The sequence below is a fragment of the Macrobrachium rosenbergii genome, chromosome 6, assembly GCF_040412425.1.
Source record: "Macrobrachium rosenbergii isolate ZJJX-2024 chromosome 6, ASM4041242v1, whole genome shotgun sequence".
NCBI classification, from domain to species: domain Eukaryota; kingdom Metazoa; phylum Arthropoda; class Malacostraca; order Decapoda; family Palaemonidae; genus Macrobrachium; species Macrobrachium rosenbergii.
In genome coordinates this window covers 17195363-17209341 of record NC_089746.1, presented here as the reverse complement: position 1 = coordinate 17209341, position 13979 = coordinate 17195363, and the positions used below count along the sequence as shown (strand labels likewise).

At 36.8% G+C, this 13979-nt stretch overlaps 1 protein-coding gene across 1 annotated transcript in view; it reads left to right on the top strand.

Annotated features, from left to right (window-relative positions):
* The window catches only part of LOC136839240 (uncharacterized), a 59290-nt gene that overhangs the window by 36250 nt on the left and 9061 nt on the right, over positions 1–13979 (top strand). Inside the window, exons 4-6 of the mRNA XM_067104998.1 lie at positions 6786–6958; positions 8767–8916; positions 13461–13565. Of these exons, the coding sequence (XP_066961099.1) occupies positions 6786–6958; positions 8767–8916; positions 13461–13565 (428 nt within the window). The remainder of the gene's footprint in view (positions 1–6785; positions 6959–8766; positions 8917–13460; positions 13566–13979) is intronic.

The following is a 13979-nucleotide window of genomic DNA, read 5'->3' as shown; positions in this document are numbered from 1 at the left end:
AGTGCATACGAACATAAGGCTATGCTGCAAAGTCTCTCTCTCTCTCTGTCTCTCTCTCTCTCTCTCTCTCTCTCTCTGTGTGTGTGGGTAAATGCAGTGTCCACATGAAGTGGGCGGAGTTAATGTGATAGGCAGGAAGGTAAATGACAGGGCGGCAAAGCAGAGGCTCCGCCTACGTACTCGACATCAAACGATCCGCCATCGTGGGCGACTTATAAGGTTGCTAATTGAGGCTAATAACCTGTGATTTCGAGTCTTTCGTCATTTAACGACTAAACTAACTCTTCTGATTATTATTTTTTTTTCATTTTTTTTTTTGTGTTTTTACTTTCTTACTTTTTTTCTTAATCCAATAATCTTCAGAAGACCAGTAGTTGGAAATGGCGCCTGAAGTTTTGCTTTACACGCATTTTAAGCTCAGTATTTCGCTGTAGTAAGTTTATATTTGTAGTAACACATGCATATACATTACACATTTACTGTATGTATACATACATACACACGCATATATACATATGCATATATATATATACATATATATACACACACTTATATATATACTGTATATTTTTAAGAAAGTCTCAGTAATTATATTGTGTTATAGTAAGTGACTTAGTATTTGTCCTATTCAGTAAAAAACCCCAGGTTCTAGAATATGTGCAATTATGTTGCATTGTGGTTTTTATTATCTTGCGTTGTTAAGCCGAATATATTTGCTGCGTGCCTTTTTTGTTGCAACTAGCGATCCAACCTACCACTTAAATTGTAGATTGAATCATTTTACGCTCTCTTTATTCCATTTTTCTGTCACGGGTCTTGTTAGTTGCATCGTCCTTGTCATTACTTCTTCGTTCCTTCTTTTGCGTGTCGTCGTTTCTCATCAATGTTCCGTTTTCCTTATTCACCAGGAAGATTCAGTTAGATCCTAACTGTTTCCTAATATTAGACCAGCGTTCGACTCTCCTACCCGGCTAATGAAGAATTAGAGGAATTTATTTCTGGTGATAGAAATTCATTTCTCGTCATAATGTCCCGTTCTAGGATAGCCACAATAAGCTGTTGGCCGAGTTGGTTGAGGTCCCGTTGCGGAGGTAACCAGTTGGTTCAATTGGTTTAGCCACGTAAAATAAATCTAATCCTTCGGGCCAGCCCTAGGAGAGCTGTTAATCAGCTCAGTGGTCTGGTTAAACTGAGATATATTTAACTTTTTTCCTAATATTAACAGTTATGACTTGGACCATCGACGAATGGTGTCTTGTTTGTCACTTTTTCATAAGTTGTATTTTAATCGAGATTTTTCACATTCATAATTGACCCCTGGTCCCCTTTTCCTCCCGGGAGTAACAGATTCGCTGGACAGCAGCACATATATGCAGTAAATGTGCCTCGCTGTCGAACTTCTCGGTTCCAGAGGTCCTTTATCCCTCACACCGTTAGACTGTGGAACAGTCTCTCTGAGGATGTCGTGCAATTGGAACTTCAAAAGTTCAAGCGAAGGTGCAATGCATTACTACCCTAATGCTATTCTCCTTGCTTCTTAATACGTTTGTATCTATCTATCAATTTATTAATTTATTTTTTCTTTTTAATAAACGAGATCTCTTCTTTTTGTATTTCCCCTTACTTCCTCTAACTTCTTCCTAATGAGCACCACACTCTTTGGAAGCTTGAATTTCAAGTCAGTGGCCCCTGTGGGCTTGTTCCGTATGAATAGGGTTCATCTTCTGAACAATAATAATAATAATAATAATAATAATAATAATGAGAGAGCGTTTCGAATATTTTTCATACATAAAAGTTAGTCCTTTTATTTAATTTCACTTTACACTTCGGTATGCACTCAATAATGGTTAACCCTCGAGTAACTTGGCTTCAGAACTTGTTTTTATTCTTTATTAACATTTCCGTAATTACCTGCATGGCTTGTAATTGGTTCTCCAAACTCCCCGAGATGAGTCCTCCACCTCACACCTCTTTTTACTTCTTAGAAAGCTTTATTGGTCTTATTTCTTCGAAAACGTTAATGCAGGGAGGCGGTGGAGTTTGTTGGCTGCAAGGTCTATGCAGTCTAAAGTATAGACCTTGCTTGGCTTATAGTTTTACCTTTTCGTTACGTCGTCTTTTCTCACATAAGTGCCACAGGTTTCCCGTTTTTCATATCAATGCCTTTTTTTGTTTATGGGGTGCTCCAAGAACATGGGGCCCTGTTGGTATATGCTAACCTTAATCCAACATTAATCTTTTAGCTGAGTTAAGACTGGTTAAATATTGTCATTATTTGAACATAAATACAGCCTGTAACTTGGTTAAATATTATCATTATCTGAGCATAAATATAGCCAGTAACTTAGTTAAATATTATCATTATCTGAACATGAATAATGGGTGGAACTTGGTTAAATATTATCATTATCTGAACATAAATACAGCCAGTAACTTAGTTAAATATTATCATTATCTGAACATAAATACTGCCTGTAACTTGGTTAAATATTATCATTATCGGAACATAAATACAGCCTGGAACTTAGTTAAATATTATCATTATCTGAACATCAATACTGCCTGTAACTTGGTTCAATATTATCATTATTTGAACATAAATACAGCCAGTAACTTAGTTAAATATTATCATTATCTGAACATAAATACTGCCTGTAACTTGGTTCAATATTATCATTATCGGAACATAAATACAGCCAGTAACTTAGTTAAATATTATTATTATCTGAACATAAATACTGCTTGGAACTTGGTTAAATATTATCATTATCTGAACATAAATACAGCCAGTAACTTAGTTAAATATTATCATTGTCTGAACATAAATATTGGCTGGAACTTGGTTAAATATTATCATTATCGGAATATAAATACAGCCAGTAACTTAGTTAAATATTATCATTCTCTGAACATAAATACTGCCTGGAACTTAGTTAAATATTATCATTATCGGATTATCATTATAAATAACAGTTAAATATTATCATTATCTGAACATAAAACTGCTTGAAACTTGATTAAATATTATATTATCTGAACATAAATACTGCCTGTAACTTAGTTAAATATTATCATTATCTGAACATAAATACTGCTTGGAACTTGGTTAAATATTATCATTATCTGAACATAAATACAGCAAGTAACTTAGTTAATTATTATCATTATCTGAACATAAATACTGCCTGGAACTTGGTTAAATATTATCATTATCTGAACATAAATACAGCCAGTAACTTAGTTAAATATTATCATTATCTGAACATAAATACTGCCTGTAACTTGGTTAAATATTATCATTGTCTGAACATAAATACAGCAAGTAACTTAGTTAATTATTATCATTATCTGAACATAAATACTGCCTGTAACTTGGTTAAATATTATCATTATTTGAACATTAATACAGCCAGTAACTTGTCATGAAAAATCTGTGAAAGATCTTACCGACTCTGCTCCTTGGAGATTGTGAATTTTAGTTTATGACATAAGCCTTCTCGGAAAAGTGTCCACACCTGTATGTGAGGCTTAGCCATCCTTATAAGGTGTGTTCTACCCCTCACGGGGGGACAACTCCCCAGTTGCTGATTTCTTGGCAAGAATTATTCTCAGGAACTGTCGTGGAAACTTAGGACAGATTTTATCCATTCCTTCGTGTTTTATTTCCGCGGACCTTGCATGCTGTTGCTTCGAGTAACTGTTGAAGGGTTGACTTTGAAACTAATCTTGTTTTGTTCTTGTCTCAAATTCTGGTGGCAGAAATAGAAAGCAAGTGACTATTGAACGATTTCATTTAAGTTGATGAGAGTTCATACTCGTTATTCTAACATTTCAGTGCTTTGTTGTATGCCAGTGTTCTTTTCGATTCAGAACTGGGTAACATATAGCAATCCACTTCAAAAAGGAAAACGGTAAATGTTCAGTTTTTGAAGCACTTCACTGTCTCTCAACACGAGAGAGAGAGAGAGAGAGAGAGAGAGAGAGAGAGAGAGAGAGAGAGAGAGAACTAATCCTTTCTATCTGAAGAAGTTTTGGAAGAGTCTCAGTTCATTAACGGATGTCAACTAACAAAAATTCAAGGCGTTGTTCATCATACATGCATTCGAGGCGATTCCTAGAAACCAGTTTTTTATTTTTGCTAAAATAAACAGCAAGAATGAGGCGGCTTCTTTCAAGATCGTCGTACGAGGCAGAAAATGAGTGAATTGTTGTTGCACATCTCACTGCACCTCGCTTTATGCCTGTTCTGTCAATTTTTCCCATCTCACTGAAGAAGCAGTACTGTCTCTCCTTCCAACCAGTGATTTCCACATAAGTCTATCTTTGATAACTTTGGACAGACAGATTTTTAAAACGTTTTTATAACTGGCTTATGATTGGGCAGTGTTCTCCAGGATTTCAATTTGGTGGCTTAAAAATTTGTCGCAGAAAGCCTTGAAATTACTAGTTGTGTTTTAATTGTACATAAACTTAATATTCTATATAAAATGTTTATTATCGGTCCCAAAATTACTGATGATTTATTCATGAAGCCCAACGCCATCATGTTACAAAGCAATGCACACATGCACACAAATGTACACGCACGCGAACGCCCGCGTACACACACACACACACACACACACACACAACACACACACAAACACACACAACGCTGGACTTATTCAAAGTAGGGGCCGTCCGGTATCCTCTTCCTTCAGATGCGTTCAACGCAAGGTCCGTAGATATAGACGTTGGTTTAACGCAAATCACTGGCGTATCTTTGCGGCCACGCGCGGCGGCGTCCAAACCGTATCAGATGCCACAGCAATAAGCCTTACGCCAGGTGGCAGCAACCGTATAAACGTTTTCTAACCATGGGTTTAACCCATGGGTTTAACCATAGCCCCTTAACCATGTCCTTCAGTGTCACAGGCTCAAGTTCCCTTGCTGGAAGATACACGCAGCACTTTCCTTTGATGGTTTATTGGAACACCTATTTATTTGTGTGTTATATTTCATGTGCCTGTCATCGTTTCCATCTGATGCGGGTCGAGTGTTTTGTTGAGCACTATTTATTTTTTTCTGCTTATCTATGTATCGCTGGTGTTCCTTCATCTAATGTCATTCCGTCTTCATGGCTTTGCCCCTATATGATGTTTCAAAATATTGCCGGATTTTTCCAGTTCCATAGGAATGAGTCCTCTTGAATAATAATAATAATAATAATAATAATAATAATAATAATAATAATAATAATAATAATAATAATAATAATAATAATTTTTTATTGAAATTATTCATTGGGAAACTTCAGTTAGAAATTAACATAACTGATCTCGCCAGGTACAAGATAGACTGATAGAGAATACATGACCAGCTGCGAATACTATGACAAATTTTGTTTAGGAGACTCTTAATACAATAAGAGAGGTTAACATCGTTTTCTTTGATTCTTCCATTGTCACGGTAAAATTCCAAAGAAAAGTTAAGGTTTCATGGAGACATCATACAAAGAGGGAAGAGAAAGGTTTGATGACTTTGCAGCGTTTCGATTCAGTGAAAGCGCCCTAGAGCCTAGACCAAAGCCTGGGGACACGTTTCAGAGAGGGTCAGGTTGTTGGTGAAGAGAGGTATATTATTATTATTATTATTATTATTATTATTATTATTATTATTATTATTATTATTATTATTATTATTATTAAAAATACTCATAGTAGCATGAGTCTTAAAATGGAGAAGCAAATCCACAGTCATGTATATGTACGTATATTTAAAGATAAATCAATATAATTTAGATAGCTTTCGGGAACTTGTTCGATTGAAAAGGGGAACCGAACAATTTCCCGAAAGCTATCTATATTGATTTATCTTTAAATATATGTGCATATACATAACCATGGATTTGCTTCTCCGTTATTATTATTATGATTATTATTATTATATTATTATTATTATTATTATTATTATTTTATTGTAATATTATTATACAGCTGAAATAAAGAATTTGAATTTATTATTATTATTATATTTACGAGAGCTTATCCCCATGTAACATTAAAAATCCTAATTAATTTAATATCTTGTTTCCGTATAATTAACTGCCCTAGAGTGAAAGATCAAATAAGTTATGGAACCTTTCAGTTTACTAGTGTCACATTGTCCCAAATCCCCGTAGGGGGGATAGTGCCGTCAGTGCACCTCACGAGGTGCACTGTTGGTATTACTAAAGGTACTTTGCGGCGTCCCTTCGTCCCCTAGCTGCAACCCCTTTCATTCCTTTTACTGTACCTCCATTCATATTATCTTTCTTCCAACTTGCTATCCACCCCCTCCTAACAGTTATTTCATAGTGCAACTGCGAGGTTTTCCTCCTGTCACGCCTTTCAGACCTACCACTCTCAATTTCTTTTCCAGCGCTGAATGACCTCAAAGGTCCCAGTGATTGGCCTTTGGCCTAAACTCTATATTCCATTCCATTGTCGTAAGTGTTCAGTAGCTCTTCGTTGGGTGAGTCGGTAGAGCTGCGGACTGGCACTCGCTGGGCCGGAGTTCGATTCCCCGGCCGGCTGATGAAGAGTTAGAGGAATTTATTTCTGGTGATAGAAATTCATTTCTCGCTATAATGTGGTTCGGATTCCACAATAAGCTGTAGGTCCCGTTGCTAAGTAACCAATTGGTTCTTAGCCACATAAAATAAGTCTAATCCTTCGGGCCAGCCCTAGGAGAGCTGTTAATCAGCTCAGTGGTCTGGTAAAACTAAGGTATACTTAACTTTTCATCCAATCGTCTCTCCACAGATCCGGAAATGCCCCACGCCATCTACCCGTCATCGATGAAACTAGGATTCCGTTACCACCTGAGAAATCTTTGCTCGCTGCCCATGTGCGCCGATGCGCTTCTGTTATACTTGGCTGGTCCTTCGTTCAACGATGGCACCATTCTACTCTGGGACGAGGACAGGAATGGATTGGTGAGTCTGAGTGAAGAGATGGTTGTTAAGTAAAGCGAAATTCGAGATTCTTCCGTTTGCTTTTTTTTCCATGTTCTTTTGTTAGTGAATGGATTCATTTTCTTCGTATGTACGATGATGTAGATAGACTGCAGTATTAATCACTCATTTTCTTCTGTTGATGAACGAATTTCTTCTTGTATTTATACGTTAGCGGAATGATGTCAAATATATTATTTCTCTCTCTCTCTCTCTCTCTCTCTCTCTCTCTCTCTCTCTCTCTCTCTCTCTCTCTCTCTCTCTCTGTCATATATATCGATATATCTGCCTATATAATCTATCTATATCATATATATTTATATATCTGTATATTGTATAGCATTTTATTTATTTATTTTCAAGAAGAGTTAGTGCTCATCTGCCCAGATGTTTAATTTGGGCATTATTGGGCAAATTTCCTCTCATTCCTTTTTTTAAAAACAGATGCTGAAGTTACCCTCCACATCCAAAAAGTGTAGGAACAATTTATTAGGGTCGAAGTTATCAATTTCCTCTATTTTTTTTCGCCTTTTCCGTAGGTTTCCTGAGTTTTATTTGATGTCAAGGGCTAGAGTAACTATAGCTTATTAGACGTCAGTATTTTTTTTTAATCCTGACAAGCCAACTTCCCATTTGATGCAAAAAAAAAAAAAAAAAATCTAAGATGTAGAAATTCTTGACCAGTAAAAAATTTTTCATTGGAATTCCATCGGCGCAAACTCATTCAGAAGACAGACATCCCTTTCATGGATCTCAGTCGGTTGGACAAGTTGATAACTGATACATTCTAGAATGAATAGCTAATTCATACCTTGTTACATGAAGGGATTCTTAGGTAAGTAAATAGGCTGTCGGCACACGACCTCAATGTAGCAAGAAGCAGACCCTTCCGTTTGAGGAGCACTTAATTTTTTTTTTTTACTGACATGATTAGTCTTACATGCCAAGCAAACTCTGTAGTTTCATTTTACATTTTATTTCTCTGTCATTTTCTGTTACCTCGTATTTATTTATTTATCACGCGTTCCTATAATTTTTATCTCTCTGAAGGCTGATTTCCCTTTGGAGCCATCTTGGGTTTTCAGTCTGTTGACTCTACCAAAGAGGATTTTTTTTCAGCTGAAGATTTGAAGAAAGAAAGAGAGAAAGTTGTCTTCGAACTATATTTGTTATTTGATTAAAACATTTTAATATTCAATTCAGTATTTGATCTTTAGTTTAGTTTAGTTTAGTTCCAGATGTATCTGTTCCTTCCAGATATATCTGTGTTCCTTACAGATATATCTGTGTTTCTTCCAGATATATCTGTGTTCCTTATAGATATATCTGCGTTCCTTACAAATATATCTGCGTTCCTTCCAGATATATCTGCGTTCCTTCCAGATATATCTGTGTTCCTTCCAGATATATCTGTGTTTCTTCCAGATATATCTACGTTCACTCATAAAATCAACATAGATTTAACGTCAATATGTACTTCATAGGCCGTAGGTTCATGGTCTCGATTAACTTCCAAACAAAAGATGATTAGCTGAAGCATTATTCATTGACCTCAATATTTCACCTGGTACATTCGAATGGAATGGGATACAGAGTTTAGGCCAAAGGCCAAGCACTGGGACCTATGAGGCCAATCAGGGCTGGAGAGGAAACTGAGAGCAGGCAGGTTTGAAAGGTGTAGCAGGAGGAAGGCCTTGCAATTACGCTAAGAAATAATTGTTAGGAGAGGGTGGATAGCAAGAAGGAAGAAAGATAAGTGAGAATGAGTCAATACCTCCACATTCCCGTAGGTCAGGGGCGGCGAGGTCTACAGCCCGAGAGAGATCCTTCGTGACCTGCAGGACTGCACCGCCAGACAGGTGACCCTCTTGGTCGACGCGTCGTACGCCGGAGAAATTGTCAAAGCTTTCGCGGCTTCCAAGAAGCACAAGAATGTCCAGGTAAGTTGGGCTTTAAGGTGTTTCCGAATGGAATGACTCCCAGCTGTCAGGGAATGTTTTCAGTGTCGGTTCGAAAGTTGTTGATGATGGCAAGTACTGCTTCCTAAATTTTGGTTATAAAATTATTTCGGTTGTTATTATTCCATAGAATGTTCCCGTTTATATTATTATTATTATTATTATTATTATTATTATTATTATTATTATTGTTGTTGTTGTTGTTGTTGTTGCTGGAAAAATAAGGAAATGTATGTTTGATACAAATAAATAAAAAATGAAATACTTTAAACAACAACAACAACAACTAATAATAATAATAATAATAATAATAATAATAATAATAATAATAATAATAATAATAATTGTTATTATTTTTATCCATTATTATTATTTCTAAGTAGCAGTAGCGGCATTGTCAAAAACATTTTAAATAAATTTCGTTTGTAAAAATACAAATAAACAACAAATGAAATTTAAAGACACGTCCATGCAGAGCCGAATTCCTTCAGGCCACAAAATTCCTGTCGTCGCATGTTACGCTATCCTGGTCCTCACACCCCTTACAACTGCGCCCATTCATAAATCGGTCATTACGTCAGTGGCGATTACTATGCGCCCAGCTTGTGACGTCATACTTACAAGATTTTCGAGACGTCGATTGTACAGTTTGTAGCTCACCTCAATTTTCTTTTCGTGCCAATAGAAGTGTTTTGCTTTTTTTTCTTATAAATTAAGAATTTAAGCTGAACTGTAAAAAACTTTTGGTTTGATTCCGAAATCCAGTTCTTAAGTAAATTTTCTACTTCGAATTCACCACAGTTTGTTGATTAGTTATCTCAACTTATTCATAATAATAATAATAATAATAATAATAATAATAATAATAATAATAATAATAATAATAATAATAATAATAATAATAAATTTATTATTATTAGTTTTTTTTTATTATTATTAATATACTGGAACACGGATTTTGCTTTTATTGCTGCAACGCCAGATTATTTTAAACAGGTCAATCAAAGATCGATTATAGTAAGAAGCCATAGGCGTCTCTGAATGTATCGTCTCATTGCCAGAAACTTCCACAATTTCAACAGCATTGTTTTATTAACTGGAATTTCTGGCGTCCTACTCTCACTCTGCGCTGTGGAAAACCGTAATCCTCTTAGGAGTACACAGCTCAGTGACTTGTTAGCTTTCTGTAAAAGAAAACCATTGTGCCGGCTTTGTCTGTCCGTCCGCACTTTATTCTGTCCACACTTTTTTCTGTGCGCCCTCAGATCTTAAAAACTACTGAGGCTAGAGGGCTGCAAATTGGTATGTTGATCACCACCCTCCAATCATCAAACATATCAAATTGCAGCCCTTTAGCCTCAGTAGCTTTTATTTTACTTAAAGCTAAAGTTAGCCATAATCGTGCCTCTGGCAAAGCTATAGAATAGGCCACCACCCGGCCATGGTTAAAGTTTCATGGACCGCGGCTCATACAGCATTTTACCGAGACCACCGAAAGATCTGTTCTCGGTGGCCTTGATTATACGCTGTAGCGGCTGTACAGAAAACTCGATTGCGCCGAAGAAACTTCGGCGCATTTTTTTCGTTTTTCCTTCTGCTACCAAGCTTTGGAATTCTTCCTGCTTCTGTTTTTCCCGATACATAACTGTTCTTCCTTCGTGGTTAAGCACACCATTCTTCCGTACCTTTTTTATCCTAAGTCCTGGGCTAGGAAAGGGCATTGGAACCTTCATGCAAAAAAAAAAAAAAAGTTGGAACGTCAGATCATATTCTTTAGCATTGCAGAAGTTCGATGACATTTCTCTTACGCAAGTTCGATGCTCGCTCTGACAATCTTTCAGTAATATTCAAGTGTTAAAAATCAATCCGATTAACGTGGATTAACAATTTGAAAAACTAACATCTTTAATATCAGCGGAGAGAGAGAGAGAGAGAGAGAGAGAGAGAGAGAGAGAGAGAGAGAGAGAGAGAGAGAAACCTATTTACTTAAAACACGTGTTCCCCGTACGTTTATGAATGATCCGCATTTTCTTCAATCAACACCGCCCAGAAATAGCGCCATTGACTCTTGCATAACTCCCACATCTTCATTAACACCAGAGAGAGAGAGAGAGAGAGAGAGAGAGAGAGAGAGAGAGAGAAAAAAACAAAAAAAGAGAGAAATAACGAGGCGCGTGAATGAACCTCGCGGGTGCTCGAAGAGAGATTATTAATCAGTTGGGAGGAAATCCGCCGAGAATCTATTTTGGGGATTTGTGGCAGATCCCGTTTTATAAGTTCGTCGCCATTTTCCTTGTCATCATGGTGATTTGTTTTTCCGGGAACCAATGAAAACCCCCGCGTCTTTTGATGTCACCTACGTTTTATAGAAAACCTATACGACGTGTGACTTCGGACGCACGTATTCCCGGAAAACAGCGTATCGGCTAGGCTGCTTTTGTGCTCGTCTTCAAACTGGTTAATAGCCTCGGACAGTTAGGTTTAATAAATAATAATAATAATAATAATAATAATAATAATAATAATAATAATATTATTATTAATAATTATTATTATTATTATTATTATTATTATTATTATTATTATTATTATTATTATTATTATTATCGATATTCGTAATTATTAAATGCATTTTGACTCCATCGATTACGCTTTATAGAATTCCACATAGAACTTGAAAATGACGTTGAGAGAGAGAGAGAGAGAGAGAGAGAGAGAGAGAGAGAGAGAGAGAAGATTATACGAACAGGCTCATTTTATATAATAATCCTTCTCACAGACCTTAGCAATGCTTTTTCTCTGTCTGATTGACCGTTATTTTCCCAACTTCGCTCTAAGCTCGGATAGGGAAGGTTGGAGTCAGCAAGGGCATTCGTTCGTAAAACATCTGCCAAAACCAATTATGAAATGAGCCGTTCGGTGAGCGTTAGAAACACCTGGAAAACTCATCAAAAACAGCGACCCCGTCTTGGGATTAAGCTGGAGAAAAAGAAGACGCGAAGTCTTCACTATTAGATAGATGGTCAGTGTCTGTTGTATGATTCCTATTTCTCACTAACTCTAGCCTCGGTTCTGTGGCAGAGGTAGCGTCGCTTTTGAAGGTATCAGTGCCCCAGTCGCTTTCCCTTTTCAGGGGAGGCATCTCCGTTGCAGATGGATGTACAGCTCTTCGTTGGGAGAGTGGGTTCCGTTCTCAGCTAGCACTCTGCTGGCCGCGAGTTCGAATCTCCGACCGGCCAGCGAAGATAAGAGGAATTTATTTCTGGTAATAGAAATTCATTTCTCGCTATAATGTGGTTCGGATTCCACAATAAGGTGTAGGTCCCGTTGCTATGTAGCCAATTGGTTCTTAGCCACGTAAAATAAATCTAATCCTTCGGGCCAGCCCTAGGAGAGCTGTTAATCAGCTCAGTGGTCTGGTTAAACTAGGATATACTTAACTTAGCTCCTCTACTTTAGCCTCGTTTCGTATACAAAGCACGAATAACTTTCAGATCTTACTTGACCCATGCACTGAAAAGCATGGCACCCAAAAAGATATTTTTAGGGTGTGTTGCTTCAAAAGTAGTATACACCGGTATAGGTATCGCGGTAATTATAAGATGGATCATTAAATCTTACGGAGATCATGGAAACCGATGTCCAAAGGCCGAAGACTTTACATTAAATTTGGGTAGTGATTTTGGTGGAGGAAAACTGTCTCGCACTGAAGAGACTTGAATTTCTTCCGCTGATTAGTTTTTAATTATTAAATTTATTAACATCATTATTACATTGTATTTGCTGTTGTTGGAGACGTTATCAGTTGCCGTCATAATGATAGTGGATATTGACCAAGCATACTTCTAGTAGGGTATTTTTTTTTTAGTAATTTAATTAAAACAAAAAATCATGATGCTGACGTGGATTTATTTATTGCGAAAACATGTATTTCCACAAGAAGAACAGTAAGCTAAATATTATCTGTTTCTTGAAAGTGACGTACCCTACATTGAATGTATCCAATGCAAATTCATGTATATGTGCGATAACCACTCATTAACCCTTTTGTTAAAAGGTGTCATTCTTATGAGTTTTACAGCTAAGTGAATAAGTGAAAAACTTATTACACCGTTCGTATTGAGTTTATGGTTCTCTGAACATTTTATTCAGACTAGATCATTGTTGAATGAAGTGAATATTTTATTTTACAATTATAATGCTCAAATAGAAGATGAAATTGTTAAAAGTACAATCTACACATGAATGAGTATGGGACATGTATGTACTGACTATTAAAAATTGTCTCACTAATTTACATTAACAAAATACCTCTTTGTAAAGGTAAGAAACGAAAAAAATGAAATAAAGAGAAATAAGGAAACAAACAGTAATTCCACAGCCTTGGAAGCTTTCAGAGTAGACCCCCTTTTCAGTGGAAAGACTTTGCACCCGTTCTGTCCGCTGTTATTGTTGCAAATCTGTATTGCATCGGTCAAAAACTGCACACGGCATTTCTCTTTCTGTTTATTCTGTTTCCCCTGCAGGTTTACGCAGCTGGCGGTTCCGAGGACTACTCTTGGGGAAGGGAATTCACTAGCCACTGGGCCCACTACGCACATACGCACTCCTGCACCAAACATGTTCATCAGGTGAGTTGATGCCATTGCATGTCCATCTCTCTCTCTCTCTCTCTCTCTCTCTCTCTCTCTCTCTCTCTCTCTCTCGTATTTCTTTCTCCTTTTTTTTTTATCTAGTTTGGGCATCTCTCTCTCTCTCTCTCTCTCTCTCTCTCTCTCTCTCTCTCTCTCTCTCTCTCTCTCTTCTCTCTCTCTCTCTCGTATTTCTTTTCTCCTTTTTATCTAGTTTGGTCATCTCTCTCTCTCTCTCTCTCTCTCTCTCTCTCTCTCTCTCTCTCTCTCTCTCTTTATCTTTTTATCTAGTTTGGTCATTTCTCTCTCTCTCTCTCTCTCTCTCTCTCTCTCTCTCTCTCTCTCTCTCTCTCTCTCTCTCGTATTTCTTTCTACTTCTTGTCTAGTTTGGTCATCTCTCTATCTCTCTCTCCG